The sequence below is a fragment of the Ursus americanus genome, chromosome 13 (assembly GCF_024610735.1).
Source record: "Ursus americanus isolate L20-20 chromosome 13, mUrsAme1.1.p, whole genome shotgun sequence".
NCBI lineage: Eukaryota > Metazoa > Chordata > Mammalia > Carnivora > Ursidae > Ursus > Ursus americanus.
Window position 1 is genome coordinate 58,954,718 of NC_142139.1, and position 22,071 is coordinate 58,976,788.

The 22,071-nt window shown below is 39.3% G+C and overlaps 1 protein-coding gene across 1 annotated transcript in view; it reads left to right on the forward strand.

Annotated features, from left to right (window-relative positions):
• Window positions 1-22,071, forward strand: part of GALNTL6 (polypeptide N-acetylgalactosaminyltransferase like 6) — a 1,133,074-nt gene that overhangs the window by 1,051,250 nt on the left and 59,753 nt on the right. The window contains exon 10 of the mRNA XM_045799383.2: window positions 18,864-19,085. Coding sequence (XP_045655339.1) covers window positions 18,864-19,085 — 222 coding nt within the window. The remainder of the gene's footprint in view (window positions 1-18,863; window positions 19,086-22,071) is intronic.

Below are 22,071 nucleotides of genomic sequence, written 5' to 3' on the forward strand. Positions count from 1 at the left end.
ATACCAAACATAGAGACGCTAAACAGAGAGTCAAGTATCATGAAAACAACATGCGAGGCAAAAACAACTACATTATTTTAAAACTCAGCAATTTTCCACAAAGCTTCTCAAAATGAACTTTTAGTTTGCTTTCCTTCCGATTCGTTTGCTCTACATATTCCCCCCAAACTTCCACAGATGCTATCATCCTCCCAACGTTGAAGCATTCTGCTCAGTTTCATTGTTTCAAGTATTCCTCAGTGCTTTCCCAAGTTCAGCTCAGCTATGACTTGTGAATCAAGTAGCTAATTCTTTCTAATGTGCAAAACAGGGCTTGGCATTGAGACAAGAAATTATAAGCCATAAGGACAAAATTCAGCATTTCTTGAGCTATCTAGTGAGGACCAATATTTCCCATGTGTTTTTTGTTAAGCCTATTAGAAGACTTTTTTTGGCAGGGGGGAGAGCATGCGTAGGTGGATTGGGGGTCGGGGGGAAAGGGAGAGGGAGAGAAAGAATCTCAAGCAGACTCCATGCTGAGCCCGGAATCTAACGCAGGGCTGGATCTCAGGTCCCCAAGATCAACACCTGAGCCAAAATTAAGAGTCAGATGCTTAACCAACTGAGCTACCCAGGTGTCCCAAGCCTATTGGAAGATTTTATAGAGTAAATGTAATATTTAAGTGGGGATTGTATGCATCTACATGACGATTAGCCATCATGATTAATCATACTCTTACCTTGTCATTCTTAACAAAATTAAAACAGGAATTATTTTCTCTTTCCTATGGCACCTTTTCCAGTCTGCTTTTGGCTACTCCTTCCCCTACCTAAAGCACCTTGGCACTTTATGTTGTTAGTTAGCATTTATACAGCTTTCTTTTCTCAAAGCACTTGAGAAACTACATGGTGAGCCCATTTGTGGGCTAGGGGGAATTATAATTGCATTTTTATCATTATCCCCATTAGAACCGAACATTTTCCTGCGTTCACAACTCCACTGGAGCCTCGGAAAGGAGAAGGCTTGCTTAGATAAAATAGGTCCCTGCTGCTACAAAATTAAGCTACTGAAATTTAAGCAAATTTAAATATTTTAACATGCCATAATCTCAATAACCAAAAATGTAACTCTTGCAAGAGGGAGCCCGGCTGGCTGCTTTATAACTCCTCCTTTCGGGAGCCCGATGGGATGATGAAGCCACAGGAGCCTCTGAATGGGAAGCACTCATTTTGTGGAATTAGCTTCTTACCGTAAGATGCGTAGATGCACAGTGACACTGTGCTTGAGGTCTGTCCTATTTCATTTCCATTCTGATCACCCTTGTTTCTCATAGTTTATTAGTTCATGGCTAGAATTCCATTGCCAGGGGTACAATGTACAACATGGCGGCCACAGTCAGTATTATTGTAATGAGTATTTGAAAGCTGCCAACAGGGTAAATCTTGAAAGTTATCATCACTAGGAAAAGAATTGTATGGTGAATGACGATAACTAGACTTACTATGGTGATCACTTTCCTGTGTATACAAATATCGAATCACTATGTTATACACCTGAAACTAGTATATGTCAATTTTATACCAAAAAAAAAAAAAATTCCATTTCCACCTTCAATTCCAGCCCAAGTGTGTCTCCTTTTGATGTTACATTTGAAGTTAAGAAAATAGTTCCATTTAATGTTCTATAGACTGAGAAATGGTCAAAACCAATTGGCAGCTCTGTGGTGCCTGGATGTTTTTAGTGTTTTAATTCTGAAAACAGTTTATAAAAATAAAATTTCACAGATTACCTGAACTTTGAACAGATATGATTTCCAACCTAAGGACCCTACATGAGCTATTAAAAACATATAGATTTTGGGGGACCTATTTTGACAGTATGAAAAATAAAACAGGTTCTACTAACAACAAATGGAATGAATACTAGAGCAGCATTTGGTTTAACCACCATTTGCTTGTGGTGGATGTTCACTATTATGGAACAAAACATTCGATACTCTTTGGTCAATGGTTAGAAGTGCTGGTTGTGATATATTTTTTTTTTAAATAGCAATTGTGGCTCAGTCAGTTGAGCATTAGGCTCTTGATTTCGGCTCAGGTCATGATCTCAGGGTCCTGGGATCAAGCCCTGCATCAGGCTTGCACTCAGCAGGGAGTCTGCTTGAGATTCTTTCTCTCCCTCTTTCCCTCCCCCTGCTCGCTCACTTGCTCTCTCAAAAATAAGTAATAAAAATAATAAAAAATAGCCATTGTATTAATTATCTACAAATAAGATCATACTGCCTTTTATATTCATGTTGTGATAGCATGAGACACCATTGGCTTGATTGCCAGAAATGAACACCTTTCAGATTATTCTCCAATGTTTCTAGACCTCCCCAAAAGGCTTCCTTCCTCCCACGTACTTACATACCTATTTGTCACATGCAGTACCCACTCTGTCTCACCCATGACTTGCTTCTTCTTTGTGCTCCCACTTGCCTGTTTCTTGCCTCAGAAGCCATTGGAGAAGCCACACCACCTCCACCATTCAGAAGAAGAGCATCAACTCCTAGCTCATAGTGCTGTCTGTGGAAAAACCAACACTTCAGTTCTCAAAGTGCCGGAACTTCTCTGGGTCCCGGATAGACTTAAAATGGTTGTCTATTAGCTGTGGGCCATATGCCCTCCCTTGAACACAAAAGACCTCAGTTTATATTAAGCTTCCTTCAATAATTCCAATAGCTACTGGTTATCTCCACTTTCTCAGAATTTCAAAAAACCAATCATGAAAAATAATTCTGATCCACAATTGCAACCAAATACAGTTTTAAGGGATTAAAAAAAATAAACAAGACAAAATGAAACAGAAACCATTATTGTCTCTTATCATTCCGTGTTTTGCTTCTGAGGCGAGGTCGTAAGGACATGGCAGCTTCCACCTTGATCTCTTGGATGAGTTGAGTTGGGGGAAGCCAGCCACCACATCATGATGACACTCAAGCAGCCCTGGGGAGAGGCCTGTATGAAGGAAAATGGAGTCCCCCTACCAATAGGAAGCACCAATTTATCTAACATGTAAGCCTCCTTGGAAGAAGATCTTTCAGCCCCATTCAAGGCTTAAGATAACTGTTTCCTTAGCCAAAATCTGACTGAAACTCATGAAAATCCAAGCCAGATTGCCCAGCTAAACCACTCCTAACTTCCTGACCCACAGAAACTGTGAAAGCTTTTTAAAATTGTTTATTACTAAGCTGCTCCATTGGAGGGTAATTTGCTGTGTATTGATAGACAACGAATACAGCTCTTTCTGTTTAACAGTTCTTCAACAGCAGCAATCAGTCCAACTTTAAGGGACATGATTACCTCAGGTGGCCCCCTTGAAGCTTAAACATTAGGTAAGGTTAGGCCTCAAGGATACTATCAACAGGTATCAATAGAGTGAAAGGCAACTCACTGAATGGCAGAAAATATTTGCAAATCATATTTCTGATAAGGGGTTAATATCCAGAATATTTAAAGAACTTCTACAACTCAACAACGACAAACAAACAAGCAACCCCATTTAAGAATGGGCAAAGGACTTGAATAGACATGTTTCCAAAGACAATATACAAATGGCCGATAAGCCATGTGAAAGATGTGGAACATCACTAATCAGTAGGGAAAATACAGAACAAACCCACTTGATGAGATACCATTTCACACTCATTAAGATGGCTATTATTGAAAAACAAAAACAGAAACGGAAAACAATGAATGCTGGAAAGGATGTATAGAAATTAGAATGCTTGTACATGGCAGAAATGTTAAATGTTGCAGCCACGGTGGAAAACAGTAGGGAGGTTCCTCAAAAAATTAAAAATATAATTATCATATGATCCAGGGATTCCACTTCCGAGTACATACACAAAAGAACTGAAAGCAAGGACTCAGATATTTGTACACACATGTTCATAGTAATGGTCAAAACATAGAAACAACCTAAATTTGCTTAATAATAAATGGACAAGCAAAATGTGGTGTATATATATATATATATATATATATATATATATATATATATATACACAATGGATTATTATTCAGTCATATAAAAAGGAAGAAAAGTCTGACATATACTACCAAATGGATAAATCTTAAAGATATATGCTAACTGAAATATTCCAGTCATAAAATAACAAATACTGCATGATTCCTCTTATATGAAATATCTTACACAGTCAAATTCATGTGAAACAGAAAATAGAATGGTGGTTGCTAGAGATTGAGGAAAAAGGAAATGAGGAATTATTGTTTACTAGGTATAGAGTTTCAGTTTAGGAAGATGACAAAAGTTATGGAAATGGATGGTGGTGCTGGTTGCATAACCATGTGAATGTTTTTTGGTTTTGTGGGGGAAAATTAAGGTATCACATTTGTTTGTAAAAATACTCATCAGAAGTAGCTAGAACATTCATTCAAACTGTATTTCACATAATTTATGCTAAAGAGTGAGCATCTTTTTCCGTGCCTTGGCAAATTGTAACATTCCTTTTTTAAGTTTGGGTCACTTTCCAATATTTTATCCTTTATGCTTTCAGTGTTGTGAAATATCTACCATAGTTCCTGTGATGTGAAGTTTTTTATGGTATCACTTTCTCTGGGACTTCTTTATCCTTTCATCACAAGTATTTTCCTCGTTTATGACAAAAAAAAAAAAATACACTCTTACTAAATTCCCTGGCTGTATACATAGAGTCTCTCAAATGGCAGCCATATTAACATTTCTATGGCCAGTCATTTCTCCTAGAAATTCTATTTGAATTTCGTTTTCAGCATTATCACTTTTTGCTTTTTTGCTCCTCTTTCATCTTTGTTAGCCAAGTATCTCATTTTGATTATCCATTTTTGTAAAATGTCATGTCATGTCTATCTATAGGATACAAGGATGAAACACAACTATGTTTCTGGCTATGTGTGAACTGAATAGCAGATGTGAACTGTGTGTGAACTGAATAACAGATGTGCAATGATCAATCACCAGCAGATTTTGAAAGAAGTGATGTAATTGGTCATTGAGCATAATATGCACATTTATTATTTACGTAGTGATTTGTGAGTATGAAGAGCTAACAGCAACATGGGTTCCTTATACAATTACTCACATTTAACATACCATGGCAACTGAAATCTGAACTGTGTTGCTGGGAGCATGTGAATGTTTTTAGTGTCACCAAACTGCACATTTAAAAGTGGTCAAAAGGCAATATTTATGTTATACATATTTTACCACAATAAAAAATGGAAGCAAGTTGATTCTAAAATTTATCTAGAAAATGCAAAGGACCTAAGATACTTTGATAAAGAACAAAGTTGGAGGACTTACATTACCTGATTTCAAGATATTAAAAAGCTACAGTAATCATGACAGTAGTATGGACAACAAAAGGATTAATGAAAGCAAATAGAGTTGAAATAAATTCTTGCATATGGTCAAATATTTCTAGAAAAAAAACAAAGAGGAAAAATTGTGAGGTTGGGCAAATATGACACTTTAGGCACTTACACCTAGAAGAAAATATTGGTAAATTAGACTGCACTGACATTAAGATCTCCTGCTTTTCAAAAGGCACTGTAAAGAGAATGAAAAGACAAGATACAGACTGTGAAGAGAATGAAAAGACAAGATACAGAAAATATTTACAAATCACATTTCTTTCTAATATAGTTTGAAATCAGGACGCATGATACCTTTAGCATTATTCTTCTTTCTCAAGATCGCTTTGGCTATTCAGGGTCTTACAGACAAACTTTAGAATTGTTCTATTTCTATGAAATATGCCATTGGAATTTTGATAGGGATTGCATTGAGTCTATATATTGCTTTAGATAGTATGGACATTTTAACAATATTAATTCTTCCAATTCCACAAGTATTACTATATCTTTCCATTTATTTGTGTCTTCTTCAATTTATTTCATTAATGTCTTGTGGTTGTCAACATACAGATTTTTCAACTCCTTAGTTAAATTTATTCCTAAACATTTTATTCTTTTCGATTCAGTTGTAAATGGGACTCAGTTTCTCTTTCAACAGATTGTTATTAGTTATAGAAATGCAACACATTTTTGTGTATTGATTTTGTATCCTGAAGCCTAACTGAATTCATTTATTGGTTCTAACAGTTTTTTGATGAAGTCTTTATAGTTTTCTTGATATAATATCAAGTCACTTGCAAATAGCAACAGTTTTACTTCTTCCTTTCCAATTTGAATGACTTTATTCATTTTTCTAGCCTAATTACTCTGGCTAGTATTTCCAATACTATGTTGCATAAAAGTGGCAAGAGTGGGCATCCATGCCTTGTTCCTGATCTTAGAAGAAAAGCTTTCAGTTTTTATCACTGACTACGATGTTACCTGTGGGTTTGTTATATACGGGCTTTATTATGTTGAGGTAAGTTCCCTCCATACCTGCTTTGTTGAGAGTTTTTATCATAAATGAATGTTGAATTTTGTCAAATGCCTTTTCTGCATCTATTGAGATGATCATATAATTTTTAGCTTTCATTTTGTTGATGCAGTATATCACATTGACTGATTTGTGGGTGTTGAACCATTCTTGCATCCCTGGAATAAATTCCACTCAACCATGGTGTATGATTGCTTTCATGTATTGTTGAATTTGTCTTGCTAATATTTTATTGAGGATTTTTGCATCTATGTTCTTTGAGGATATTGGCATCCTTGTAGCATCCTTTTCTGGTTTTGGTATCAGACTTTACTGCCCTCATAAAATGAGTTTGGAAGAGTTTCCTCCTCTTCTATTTTTTGGAAGTGTTTGAGATTTGGTATTAATTCTTCTTTGAATAGAATTCACCTGTGAAGCTGTCTGATCTTGTACTTTTTTGGGAGGTTTTTGATTACTGATTGAATCACCTTACTAGTAATCAATCTGTTCAGATTTTCTATTTCATCATCATTTGGTCTTGGTAGGTTGTATCCATCTATCCATTCCTTCTAGGCTGTCCAGTTTGTTGGCACACTGTTGCTCATAGTAGTCTCTTATAATCCATTGTATTTTTGTGGTATCAGTTGTAACTTCTCTTTATTTTTGATTTTATTCGAGTCCTCTTTTTTTTCTTGGCGTGTCTAAATCAAGGTTTGTCAATTTTGTTTATCTTTTCCAAAAAAAACAGCTCTTAGTTTCATTGATCTCTGTACTCTCTTTTTAGTTTCTATTTCATTTATTTTTCTCTAGATTTGACTATTTCCTTACTTCTACTTAACTTTATACTTTGTTCTTCTTTTTCTAGTTCCTTGGGGTATAGAGTTAGGTTGGTTATTTGATACTTTTCTTGTTTCTTGAGGAAGGCATTTATTGCTATTAACTTACCTTTTAGAACTGCTTTTGCTGCATTCCATAAATTTTGGTATGTTACATTTCCAATTTTGTCTGTCTTAAGAAATTTTTTTATTTTGCTCCTGATTTCTTTGACCCATTGGGTGTTCAGTAACATGTTGTTTAATCTCCAAATATTTGCAGATTTTCCAGTTTCCTCTATATGATTAATTTTTAGCTTTATACCACAGCAGGCAGAGAAAGTGCTTGATATGATTTCAATCCTCTAAATTTATTAAGACTTGTTTTGGGGCTTAACATATGATCTATCTCAGAAGATGTTCCATGTACACTAGAAAATGTGTATTTTGCTACTTCTGGATGGAACGTTCTGTACATATCTAGTAAATCTAAGATGTCATTTAAGGCTGATGTTTCCTTATTAATTTTCTTTCTGGGTTATCTATCTATTGATGTAAGTGGAATATTAAGCTCCCCAACTATTATTGTATTGCTATCTATTTCTCCCTGTAGGTCTGTTAATATTTACTTTATATATTTAGGTGCTCTTATATTGGATGTATAAATATTTACAAATGTCATATTCTCTTGTTGGACTGATCCCTTTATCATTATATAACATCCTTCTTTGTCTCTTATTACAGTTATTGTAATAGGACAAAATCTCTTTTGTCTAATGTAAGAATAGCTATTCTAGCTTCCTTTTGGTTTTCATTTCCATGGAATATCTTTTTCCATCTCTTCCCTTTCAGTCTGTATATGTCCTATATCACAAGTCAGTCTCTTGTAGGCAGCATATAGATGGGTCTGGTTTTTTGTTTTTTGTTTTGTTTTGTTTTATCCATTCAGCCACTCTATGTTTTTTGACTAAAGAATTTAGTCCATTTACATTTAAAGTAGTTATTGATAGGTATGTACTTATTACCATTTTGTTAATTGTTTTTTGGCTGCTTTTGTATTTCCTTTCTGTTCCTTCTTCTCCTGCTCTCTTCTTTGTGGTTTGATGACTTTCTTTAGTAGTATGCTTATATTCCTTTCTCTTTGCCTTTTCTGCACTTACTATAGGTTTTTGCTTTGTGGCTACCATGAGGCTTTCATATAACAACTTATGTCTATAACAGTCTATTTTAAGTTAATAACACTTAAGTTTGATGCTATTCTAAAGCTCAACATTTTTACTCTCCCCCACCATACTTTGTTTTTAATGTCACATTTTACATCTTTTTTATCTTGTGTATCCCTTAACTAACTATTATAATCATAGTTATCTTTACTATTTTTGTTTTTTAACCATTATACTACTTTATAAGTGAATAATCCTCTACCTTTACTATATATTTACATTTCTAGTGACATTTGTTCTTTCATATGTGTTCTTGTCACTAAAAAGTCCCTTTTCTTTTCAGCATAAAGAAGTCCCTTTAAGATTTCTGTAAGGACAGTTTAGTGATGTTAAACTTCTTTAGCTTTTGCTTGTCTATAAACTCCTTATTTCTCCTTCAATTCTGAATGATAATTTTGCCAGGTAAAGTATTCTTAGCTGAAACTATTTTTTCTTTTAGCACTTTGAGTATATCATGTCATTTTCTTCTGACCTGCAAAGTTTCTGCTGAGAGAAGGAAATGAAAATTCAAAAAGATATATACACCCCCATGTTAATTTCAGCATTATTTATAATAGCCAAGATATGGAAGTAACTTAAGTGTCCGTTGATGGATGATTGTGGTATAAATACACAATGGGATATCAGTCAGCCCTAAAAAAAGAATGAAGTCTTGCCATTTGCAACAACATAGATGGACCTCAAGGGCATTACGCTAAGTGAAATAAGTCAGATAGAGAAAGACAAATACCATCTGATTTCTTATACATGTGGAATTTAAAAAAAAAAGCTCATAGATACAGAGAACAGATAGATGATTGCCAGAGGTAAGGGATGAGGGGTGGGAGGAATGGGTAAACTTTTTTTTTAGTTTAAATAAATTTTTATCACATTTCTAACAAAAGACTTGTATCCAGAATATATAAAGAATTCTCAAGCTTGCATAATAAGAAAACAAACAACCCAATTTTTTAAATGGGCAAAAGATTTAAATAGATAGTTCACCAAAAAAGATATACAGATGGTAAATAAGTGCAGGAAAGATGCTTCACATTATTAGGCATTAAGGAAATGTAAATTAAAACCATACTTTTATAATGGCAAAAATAAAAAGAGTGACCATATTGAGTGTTGAAGTTATGGCTTAACTGGAATGCTCACACAATGCTAATGGGAATGTAAAATGGAACAACCACTTTGGAAAATAGTTTAGCAGTTTCACTAAAAGTTAGACTACTTACCATATGACCCAGACTTTCCACTTCAAAATATTTTCCCAATAGAAATTAAAGCAAATGTCCACACAAACACTATTCAATGCAGCTTTATTTGTAATATCCCAAAGCTGGAAAAAATCCAAATGTTTATCAGTAGGTAAATGGAGAAACGAACTGAAGTATAGCCACAGCCTGCAATATAAGAAACAAAAATGCTTGCAACTAAGTGGATGAACTTAATTATTATGCTTAGTTTTAAAAGCCAGACAAAAAACACTTATTTTATGATTCTATTTATTTAAAATTCTAGAAAATATAAATAAATAAGTAAATAAATAAATAAATAATTCTAGAAAATACAAACTAAATCATGGTAGCAGAAAGTAGGTCAGTGTACAGCACCAAGAGTGAGCCCCAGTGTAAACTGTGGGCTTTGGGTGATGGCGTGTCCATGTAGGTTCATCAATTATAATAAATGGACCACTTGGGTAGGAGATGTTGATAACCGGAGAAGCTATGCGTTTATGGGGGCAGGGAGTAAATGGGAAATCTCTGAACCTACCCCTTAATTTTGCTGTGATCCTAGAGCTGCTCTAAAAAAATTAGGTCTTAATAATTTAAAAAAGCAAATAAACAGATCAGGAGTTGCCGGGGGATGAATGCAGAGGTGCTTAAGAAAGGAAACAGAGAGAGGGTTTCAAAGACGCATATGGAAACATTTGGGGGTGATGAGTGTGTTCATTATCTCGATGATGATGATGGTTTCACCCATGTATACATATACGAAAATGTGCCAAACTGAACACTTTAAACACCAGCAGTTTACTGTGTATCAATTATTCCTCAATAAAGCTGTTTGTAAGATTAGGTTTATGTGCATTTTTTAATAAGATATGTGGTTAAATAATTTGGGGAGTTGTTCTTGGTCCTATATCTAAAGGCTACATTAAATGTTATCAGAAAAGCTACCATCAGTCTCTAAAATATCCGACCAAAAAATAGAATAGAGATATAGTTAAATTATCTCAAAAAAGCTCAGAGCAGGTAACCAGGTACCAACAGCTCACGTAGCCTTGGGAAGAAGAGGAAACTGCCTGTCAGAGAAGCCTCCTTTTTTAGTACTGGGTTAGCCATCCTGTCCTTATGCTGAAGAATTCCCACTGACTTCAAAGAAGTCTTTAGATCAGAGAGAAAGCAGTGCTAGGCTGCATAATTGCAGAGAGGTTGAGGCTCTCTTAAAGAGATTCTCTTTTGAGCTGTATCCAGGGTGACATTATCACTTTATCAATGATAAGAGGGCTTTGGGGTGGGACTCCGGAGCCACTAAAGTACTCTTAAGCATGAAAGAGAAGAAAAGAAATGCGTTTAAATCAAGGCAGAATTTTTTTTTTTTTTTAAGATTTTATTTATTTATTTGACAGAGACAGCCAGTGAGAGAGGGAACACAAGCAGGGGGAGTGGGAGAGGAAGAAGCAGGCTCCCAGCGGAGGAAACCGATGTGGGACTCGATCCCGGAACGCCAGGATCACGCCCTGAGCCGAAGGCAGACGCTTTAACATCTGCGCCACCCAGGCGCCCCCAAGGCAGAATTTTTAAAGTCATGAGATAGTGATGCAATTCCTTGCTGGAGGAGTGTCTGGGACAAACAAGAAACCATTTCTGGCTGAGACTGGCTTTGCTAGCTACCAGCAGTTGCTGGAGGAAAAGCACCAAAAAAAAAAAAAAAAAAAGAGAGAGAGAGAGAGAGAGAGAATGAGAGAGACAGCTGAAGAAAGAGAAATCTATTATAAACCCATCATAATACAATAGCTTAATATCGACACAAGCACAGCGTGGGGGTTGGGGTCAGGCCGGTACCCGTGTAAGGATTGCATCCTGCACAAAGAAAAGGAGGCCCACTAGGAGGTGAGGTGGCCCAGATAGTACATGCATGGGACAGCCTCATGGCCAGGCCATCGACTGCCAGATAATCTGCTGAAAAAAAGAATAGGGATTGTATTTTTAGGATAATTAAACAGCAGGGTCTAAAATGTTGCTGGCAAGAAGAAATAATTAGTAGAGAGATTTCTGCAGTGTCATGAATCAGCAGGTATAATGGAACTATCTATTTTCTTCATGTTGCACAATAAAGATGATCAGTCAGAGCTGGAAATCTGCTCTTATAAACTGAGCTAGAATGTGATTTAATGTCCCTGGTAAGATATCAATTCTAAGACCTGATGTTAGAGTTAAGGAAAGATTTAGTGTCGGATAGTGCAAAGAAAACAAGACTTGAATTCTAAAGACCTCTAATATAAGGCTGAATGTGTTAAGTGTGTTAATAAATATTTGGTCAACACTGAGAAAGGAGAGATTAATACCAGTTTGGGTTGAACAGAGGAGCATGTGGTAACACACAAGAAACACCTGAGGCTGACATAAAAAAGAGATGATGCGATCAACGTCTTGTACGTAGAAGGTGTTCAGAGTAACAGCTTTTATTTCATTTATCACTCAAGACTTAGGAAGGTCTGCAGCTTTTAAAAATAGAGAACTAGAGACATCTTCATTTGCTTTCCACACAGAAAAATGAATGTATTGTTCAGCTCCGTAGCCCTCCTTCTCAAACTTACATCCACGCTGGATGAGAAACCAGCAGGAGAAAACCTCTTGGATTCACCTTGAGTAGGACCGGGCCCTCTCCCCCGGTCTCCCTTGTCCACACTCAGAGCCTGGCTGGAGCCCAGCCCCGATGCGAAGAGACAGAAGGCCTTCATCTACTTATTTGCAGATTAAGGTTAACAGTAAACCCTAAACTGTCCATCCCAGCCATGCCGAGCCCTCACCTCCAGCTTCCAATCAGCGCTGCTGTTACCTTAAACGATGTGGCTGCTTCCCTACTTGCTTCCCAGAGAGAGGGCCAGTGGGATCCCACCTGTGAGAAACAGAAAAGCAGTGGGATTGGGAAGCATATTTAGATCAACTGTGTGTTATAGCAGGCTTCTCTGCAGAGAGCCTGAAACTTCTCTGGAATCATTTCCACAGAAGCAAACCATTCACTATGTATTGGCAAGAACATCAAGATACGCCAGGTTCTGAACATACAGTCACTTAATGAATTAAAAAAAACCTTCACAGAGCACATGGTACCTGCGTACTATATATATCAGCAGTAAGGTAGCTAGACTCGGCAAATAAAAATACAGGACACCCACTTAAATTTGAATTTTAGATAAATAACTTTCTTAGTATAATTACGGCCCATGTGTTAAAAGATAAACTGGAGCATTTAAAAAATGTCAAGAGCTTATTTGAACAAAAGTCTATTTGAATTGGGCCATGTCAAACTGGAAGTGGTTAAGGGCAAAGACTTATATAAAGAAAAATACAAAAGCAAAGAAAGGAAATCATTTGAAGGGTTATAGCTTAGGGCCTCATTGTCTGTTTGTGATCGATTGTGCCTAGTGTTTTGATTTCATAACCTTGAGACATTTACAGGCTTGCATTTTGGTTTGCATGGCAGGCCACTATGGCATCAGAGCCACCTCAGTCTAATGGCCTCCTTGTTTAATTCAATTCAATTCAATTCAATTCAATTCAATTCAATTCAATTCAACACATGTAATATTAATAATACAAGCATTATGCAACTATTAATTGCACTTACATTTTTAAATTATTTGTTCTTCACCTGAAATTCAACTTTAACTACGTGTCCCACATTTTACCTGGCATCTCTAATTGGGAGGACCAAGAAGAGAGTTTCTGAGTGGGTGAGATCAGACAAATAAGAGGAAGAAGGGCATTGAAGCAGGAGAAACTGTATGGACAAAGCCAGGGAATAACTGCATTCTTTAAGTGGCGATGAGCAGAGCAGATCCCATAGGCAGAGATCTCATGTAGAAGAATGACATTCAAGGGGGCCATTAGACACTCTCTGGAGAATATCTGGAACAGTGGGCTTCCCTTCTGCAACAAAATGTTCAGTGGGGCGTAACTCAAGAGCTAGCTGTCAAATTCCTTTTAGGGGAATCGTCTTTGCCCAGTAAAACACCTGGAAAGGACATTTTGGCTGTGGAAGGGTAGGCCTCAGGGTTTGGCCAGGATAAGCAGGGACAGACAATGAGAGAGCTGAATTACTCTGCGTGAAAAGGGAGAAGAATTGACGACATTCTGGTGCAGTCCTACTAAGGCGACCTAAGGAGAAATTTTGAGGATAGCAGCATAGTAGGGGGTCAAAAGACAGAGAGAGGAAATTTTGGCCAAGGAGAAATTCTCTGCAGCAGTCAAAGAATATGAAAGAAGTCAAATATTCCACCTTACATCATCGGAGGCTCTGTCACCATGCTCCCATCTGCAGTCACAGTCTACACCTTCGTGATGTCCCTGGGGGAGTGTTTGAGAGACGAGGAGAAGCACACAAGCGCCCTGCTCAGTGCTCTGCGTGACCGAGAAGAGAAAGCAAGCCTGTGGCAAGACGTCAATAGGAAGGAAAGGTCCCCCAACAGCAACTCGAAGTGAAGGATGAATGTGTGAACACAAAGCCCTGGGATCCCACACAGATCTTGAGGAAAACAAGAATGCGTAGTTTGTAGTTGAAGCAATTCTACTGAAATCTCCAATAGCAGGCATCCCAGCTAACCCCTGGCTCCGTGTGTGTAAGACAATCTTGATAGATCCAACTTCAGATCCTTGGGGAGTAAATGATTGTACATACGGGTCTTCCAGAGTCCGTTCTTCACTCTTTCTTTTGTCTTGCTAACCATTTTTTGGACCCGTTAGCCTCTTCACCAGTGATCCTTCAACCAGTCCTAGGGAGAGGTGGGCCGACTCAGGCTGATTTCTTTTTCTCTTGGTTACCACCTCCGGCAAGAGATGGGATTGGATGTCTCAGCTGCGTGAAACTGTACGCGTGCACGCGGCTGTGAACGTTTCCGTGAGAAATGCCGCTTTGCTCCTCTCCCGTGACCTCCACGTATTCGGATGTGTGTAGACATGCTCCCATATAAATACCTCAATGAACTCAAATGTGTGTATGATTACTTCATTTCTTGGAATGGGTGAATCTATTCTACAATCTATAAAAGGCCAGTGAAACTTTTGCAACTGCTTGTAATATTTCCTCAGCTGTGGTTCCAATGTTTTCCCCAAAACTAAGTACTATTACAGTGGCAAATGAACACAGTGTATTGTTACTTCCAGAATAATGACTTCAGAATGATATTATTTGGCCAGTCACCTGCACTGTTTGGGAGTGAGGACTATTCCTTGACTATAATAATCGACTCTTTAGAAAGTTTCCTCCTGGTAGGAAATTCAATTCAGAGAACAGAGCATCTATAATGGAGGATGTCTAATGAGTCATTGGGAACATTCGAGAATGGGCAAGATGTTGTATTTATGTTTAAATGTTTATGTAATGCTCATTGCTGAAGGGAAACTAGCTATTAGAGTTTTTGCAATTATCATGCTGTTTCTCTTTTACTGTCTCCTGGAAACCTACAAAAAAGGATGATTTGACATTTTCCCTGGAATACATTCATGATCCTGCTGCTTCCTCTAGAGTGTTTGGGAAATCAGCAAACCTAACCTGCAACCAAGTTTACTTCGATTTGAAAAGGACATGATAATGCAAAAGCTGTCAGGCCGGTTCCCACGTAACTATACCGGTTAGCTTCCCTAAAGCTGTTGACAATTTACCAGCGTGCTATCTCCTGCCCCATTTACTTATTGATGGTGCTTATCCTGGCTAACATTTATCATGACACCTCGAGTCGTTTCCAGCTTAATGCATCTGAACAAATCAGTTCCTCTTTGAATTTTATAATAATTCCTATTTCTATTTCAAAAATCCAAAGCAACAGGGGTGCCTGGATGGTTCAGGTGGTTAAGTGTCTGACTCTTGGTTTTGGCTCAGGTCTTGATCTCAGGGTTGTGGGATCAAGCCCCGCGTTGGGCTGCTTGTCCCTCTCCCTCTGCTCCTACCCTGCCCCTCAAATAAATAAACAAGTAAAATCTTTTTAAAAAAATCCAAAGCAACAAATAGCTACCCTTTGGCACCAGCCCTTTTTAAAAAATTGTTCCTATTTCAGTGCCTTTACCATTATACGCATACACTACAAATTTGTTCACATTCATTTTATAATCTATTTTTTATTTTTTATTTATTTATTTTTAAAGAGTTTATTTATTTATTTGACAGAGATAGAGACAGCCAGCGAGAGAGGGAACACAAGCAGGAGGAGTAGGAGAGGAAGAAGCAGGCCCATAGTGGAGGAGCCTGATGTGGGGCCCGATCCCAGAACACCGGGATCATGCCCTGAGCCGAAGGCAGACGCTTTAACCGCTGTGCCACCCAGGCGCCCCTATAATCTATTTTTTAATTCAACAATTAGCATGCCCAGATGAGCACACTCATGTGCTTGGAATCATTCAGGGTGCTGGGTTTTTTAATTAAAAAACAGATCTATACCTAACTTCACGGAATGTACAGTCTAAAAGTGCTTATTTATACAAATCAAAATAGATTGCTTAGTGACAAAGCTATCAGAATTTTTAAGGCATGTCTCTACTAAATAAAGTCATTTTCTCACTACTCCTGGGTAATTTACCTCTTTGCCTCTGCTTTTTTATATACCCCTGCCTTTATTCACTTTCATTGATCAGAGAAGCATAAAGTAGTGGAAATTAAATATTTCCATTTTATGTAATAATTGGATTTTAAGATAAAGGTTGTACCCACAGCCTAAAATCTAATTTGAATTTAAAGTTTTAATATTATTGACTAATTTTTTTCCCATTCTATCCTTGAATCTTTTTGCTAATCAGTAAACATTGTCTGTCCAAGGACAGATAAAAATACCAAGCATTTCATCCGGAGCGCTTGTCAGAATGAAAGGTAAATGGCGAGATGAGGTTGCAGACTCAGCCATGAATGTTACAGGTGTGTGTAGTACCCGGCACCGTCACAGAGCAGGAGCCCCCACCATCATTGGTTTCCTTATCTTTCTCCAAACAAACCAGGCAGTTCAGGATGTGTGACAAGGGCCAGAATATTACAAAACAACATTGATTCTGACTCTGATCGTCTGTCAAGGTAAACTGGAGTGGGAGAAGAGGAAAGTGTTACAGGCAAGGCAATGCTGTTAGGATGGCAAACAATAATCCCTCCGAAAAAAATTCTTACAGTCTCAATGTCAGGAGTCTTGGGAAGGAAGGAACGCAGAGGCAACCAAGAAATCAGAATAGTCTTTGTAGCACTGTCTCTTTTCTGCACCTTGCTGTATTAACTGAGCCCTTCCTTATGCCTGCCAGTGACCAAAAGTAACCAAGGAGCGTATGGAAGCAAGTTGGGGGGGATGCAGGGAGACAAGCTTGGATGAAAGAGAGGTGCATCGGGGACACTGGAGGTGGAAGTGGTGGGACAGAACAAAAAAAGGGTACAATCTTACTGGGACTAAGATATTTGGAGACTCTGACTCCCAACAGACCTCTGGGCATAATTCCAGGCCTTAATTAGGATTCTGTAACAATTTTTAAGAGAAGGTGATTTTCTGAAATATCACTAGTTTTTCTTTGAGTCACTTATGCTGGGTCTTATTAAAGTTTCCAGCCATTCTGCTCACTTTATCTTCTAAGTACAAATGAGAAACAGGAACGGTCCATATCACAGCTACTGGGCACTTGAAATAAGAAATCTGAACACAAAAAACAAGAACCAAAGCCTACGAGACACTGGCTGGGAAACTTTGCGACAAGCTGGGGACATCAGAACTCAGACCCTCTAGACAATGCAGCTGTTCTCACCAGCGCTTAACATAATAGAGCTTGGGGGCACCTGGGGGGCTCAATCAGTTGAGTGTCTGCCTTCGGCTCAGGTCATGATCCCAGGGTCCTGGGATCGAGCCCCATATCAGGTTCCCTGCTCGGCGGGAAGCCCGCTTTTCCCTCTGCCTCTGCCTGCTGCTTCCCCTGCTTGTGCTGTCTCTCTCTCTATTAAATAAATAAAATCTGGGGCGCCTGGGTAGCGCAGTCGTTAAGCGTCTGCCTTCGGCTCAGGGCGTGATCCTGGCGTTCCGGGATCGAGTCCCACATCGGGCTCCTCCGCTGGGAGCCTGCTTCTTCCTCTCCCACTCCCCTGCTGTGTTCCCTCTCTCGCTGGCTGTCTCTCTGTCACATAAATAAATAAAATCTTTATAAAAAATAAATAAATAAATAAATAAATAAATAAATAAATAAATAAAATAAAATCTTATATATAATATAGAGAGCTTGAAGGGGTGTCAGAGCACATCTCATCTCAGCTAAAGACCATGGGAACAATTCAGTTCCTCTGTGGCCAAGCCCGGCACTAGACCTCCAATTACTTTCTGCTAATAATAATAATATCTGTAGTACCTAGTGAGCTCCGGGTATAGCCCAACCACTTCAGGTGTTACGTCATTCGATCCTACAACCATTCCCATGATGTAGGTACATATGACTATCTGTACGTTCTCAGGTGAGGACTCTGAGGCCTGCAGTGCACGAGTTATTTGCTCAATCTCAAAGCTGATGAAAGTGCTGAGCTTCCTCCCCGGGGCCCACACGGTCTCCCTCCCCCAAGGAGCATGCTTATTTCCCTACCATCAGCCTCCCTCTTCCTTCACCCATGGAAACATCTGCAGAGAAGCCCGGCTAGTTGGTGCTTCCCTTAGCTTCATTACACTTCATTGTGCAGGAAATTACTGAATTCTGCTTAGCAGAATTGTACATAGAAAATATCATCGGAACACAAGGTCTTGAATTTAGTAATGCTGGGTTGTCTCTGTAATTGGGAGAGAAGAGTAACAGCTTGTTTGTCCTCATTCTTCCCAAGATCCTAACTGTTCCTTGAAATGGTTTAAGCAATTTGCTGCCTAAGAAGGACTTCATTATCTCCGGTTTCAACTCCTTTGGTTCTGCGTGAAAAATAAAGAATTTATAATCATGAAATCACAGGAGGGATGAGAAAGTTGATGTACTCGTAAGCTGAAATTTGACTGACTTTGATAAATTATCTAACTGGCAGTTGAACCCCATGCCAGAAGCAGAAATGTGCGCAAGGCCTCAGACTAACCATATCACACCCCCTTGTAGTTACAAAAACTCCCACCTATTAAAAAGCCACCAACCAGTGCGGCCTGCTATTGTCGCATTTCTGCTACTTTTTCCAATTCTAGTGCAACGAAAATCACCCTTTGAGTGCCTAGGTCAATAAATGCCATTCTTTTCTGCTGCACAGAACCTGAAGCGGGTGGCTGAGACCTGGATGGACGAATTCGCCGAGTACATTTACCAGCGGCGCCCAGAGTACAGGCACCTGTCCACCGGGGACATCTCCGCCCAGAAGGAGCTGCGCAAACAGCTCAAATGCAAGGACTTCAAATGGTTCATGGCTGCGGTGGCCTGGGATGTGCCTAAGTACTACCCTCCAGTGGAGCCCCCACCGGCTGCCTGGGGGGAGGTGAGGAGAGGCTGCATGAAACGTGCCCTTACCCCAGGGTGTCCTTCTCTCCCGGGCTAAGGAGGCGGTAGGGCTTGCCAAAGCCTCCCGCTCCTCTGCCCTACGGCCAAGTAAGATCAGCTGAAATCATCTCCCAGAAATGAATGTGCAACATTTTTTTAGAAATTGCCAGGGAGAAGCATTCAGCCCTCAGCCTTGATAATCCCACCCAGAACCCTTGGCTGCTATTGACTCTCCAAATGGATTTTTTTTAATGCACCGGAAAATATTTTTATTTGAGGTTAGTGAAATTGCCCTAACAGCTTGCAAAGAATGCAAATAGCTGTCATGCTACTGCGTCAATAGTGTGACCTGATCTTGATAGAATCCCTCACCGTCCTCCGTGCATAGCCTTGTTGCTACTGGTACGTGCAAGGATGAGGTGATGGAGCGGCCTGACTCTTTTCCTAGCGGGAGGTGCTATGCAGAATCATGAAGAAACGCATTACCGTAATACCCACGGCCCTGGCGCAGGCAGGAGCCGCATCGGATGCTTCAGTAAGCACTATCCTTTCCATCTCGGAATGCTTCTTTTTGATTCCACCTCGTGATTTAAAATGAAAGAACAGAATAGCCCTGGTTCCCAAATTTAAAATTCTATCTTTTTGGCATAGAAAGGACTATTGTGCTGGGTTCGGTTCCATTCAGTCCTGTTACTATATAGCCTTCTCCTCAGAGAAAAGCATATGCTAAGGCAAGGACTAAAATTGGATAGGGTGGATTTATCCTAGCAATTTAATCTGCTTTTAGCAGGAGGCTGTGAGGGGGAAACTGCGGGCTGGGTGGGATGCTAGCGCTGTCCTGGTTCTCAAGGCTTTCAGAAGCCAGGAGGTGACTATAGTGCCTTGTGGGGGAGCCTTTTCATCATTGTCCGTGGTTTTGTGGTGTGGGGGAGAACTTGCCTTAGCCTGCTTGGTGTCTGATCTGCGGCTTGGCAGAGCTCTGAAGGCAGGTCGCCCCAGGGCATGGCAGGAGCGGCCGGGGGACCGAGGTAGTGTTCTTGGGTGAGCAGTCCCAGCTCGCCTTGGAAAATGTTTCGTGTGCACTGCCTGCTTTGCCAAGAGGGTCCAAAAAGATGTCGTTCTCTACCTGTGCCTGGGATACCCGAGGCACAAAGGTGAGAGTCAAGGTCAAGAACATCACTGCATGCATGTTCCATTGCCGAATGTTTTTGAATATGCACATGGTCCTAATACTGGCTGCTTAAGCCAGTTAGCAATCTGGTCTGATACTTTGCGTCTTGAACATTTCATTAAAGCTTCCCTGGAATATTAGTCATATTCGTCTGCTCCTATTAGTTTTAGCTATCTGCCGTGGACTCCATTTCTAGCGGTGGAAATGTAAAGTAGATCCCAAGGAGAGCTTTCTTAGTCTATGGCATGGCGTGACACAGAAATTTGTTGCTCGATAAGCAGGAGAGCGCCTTTGTAAGGTGTTTCTGGTTCAGGTTATATCTACCACCTATGGTCATTTAAATGCAGTCCTGTCTTAGTGACTCAGGAATACTCTCAAAGACCTCACAGCATCATTGCGTGATCCACAGCCAGTCGAAATCTCATCAAGCTTTTCTCCAACTCCTGTGGAAACATATATTTTGCTTCCTCTGTGGTTCCTACTTCCAGCTGCAATAGGTCACATTTTCCCTTCGAACCTGACTAAACCATAACGTGTATTTATAAAGCTCCTGGCTTGGAAATAGACTCAAAGCTTCCACTGGTGTTCTAAAAAAGACACGACTTCCCCCAGAAAACTCAGAATAACTGTCTGAAGGCCAGGTAGCCTACGGCAAAAGGTTGTTATTCATTGCTTTTGACTGCCTGACACCTTTACGTGGCTTGCCTGGCCCATGGGAACATTTGCATTCACCATTTCTGGTCTACACAATTAGACATGGAAAGGATAAGTTTTTTTTTTAACATGATGGCAAATTTCTTTCCCCAAAGCTTCAGCACAGCAAACGAAAAAAAGGTCATATTTAGGTTTCAGGAAAGAAGAAAATGGGGCTACAGTTCAAAGGCCAATGGCATTCAGTTGCATTTGTTCAACGAAGGCGTGGTCCACAGCAAGAACGAAGACCTGGAAGATTGGAGGAAGGCAAAAAGAAAGGAAACCAACAAGTGACGAGGGATTGGACTGGTAAATAGTTTTCAAAAACACCTGTTTTCTAAACAGAGTAGGTCCCTGAGAGTAGAAATGGTGCCTGTACATTTAATGCAGGAGGCAAGAGAAGTGTTGAAAAGCAGCTTGATCTAAAGGAAATCATGAGAAAGAGAACTATTTTCTAACTATCTATGAGGTAATAGCAACCTACTTCTTAACTGTGGATAAAAATGACTAAAAGTGCGGAATACATCTGTGGTTCATTTTATCTCTGAAAACAGCTCTTTTGAAGTTATCACCCTTGTATTTTTCTTTTCCCTTTGAAAGGGTATTTTTTTAAATATTTCTTTTATTTTGGAATAATTTCAAATTTGCAGGAGAGTTGCAAAGGCGGTACCCAAAGTCCACAGATAATCTTCACCCCAGTTCTTCCAATGTTAACCTCTGACTGTTGGCCACGTTCACCACAGTGCGTTTAAGTAATGAACGTCGGTACACTACCATTAACTAAACTACAGACTTCATCCAGATTTCACCAGTTTCTTTCGCTCGTGTCCCTTTTCTGTTCCAGGATCCAATCCAGTGTGTGAGAGGGTTGTTTAATTTCCTATAAACTTTGAATTAATTGTTAGAATGGGCAAAGCTCCCAAATAAATGTAAAAGGTCAATTGCTGTTTTTGTAAGAAAGCGAAAAGGGAAATGCAGACCTTGTGGCTCTTTGAAAGCGGGTCTAGAAAGGAACCACAAACCTCCAGCAACGTAAACACAAGAATCCTTTATGGGAGACCTGTGCCAAAACCAGGGTAACTGGCTGTTTTATGCACTTGTACTTGGAATGGTTTCCACC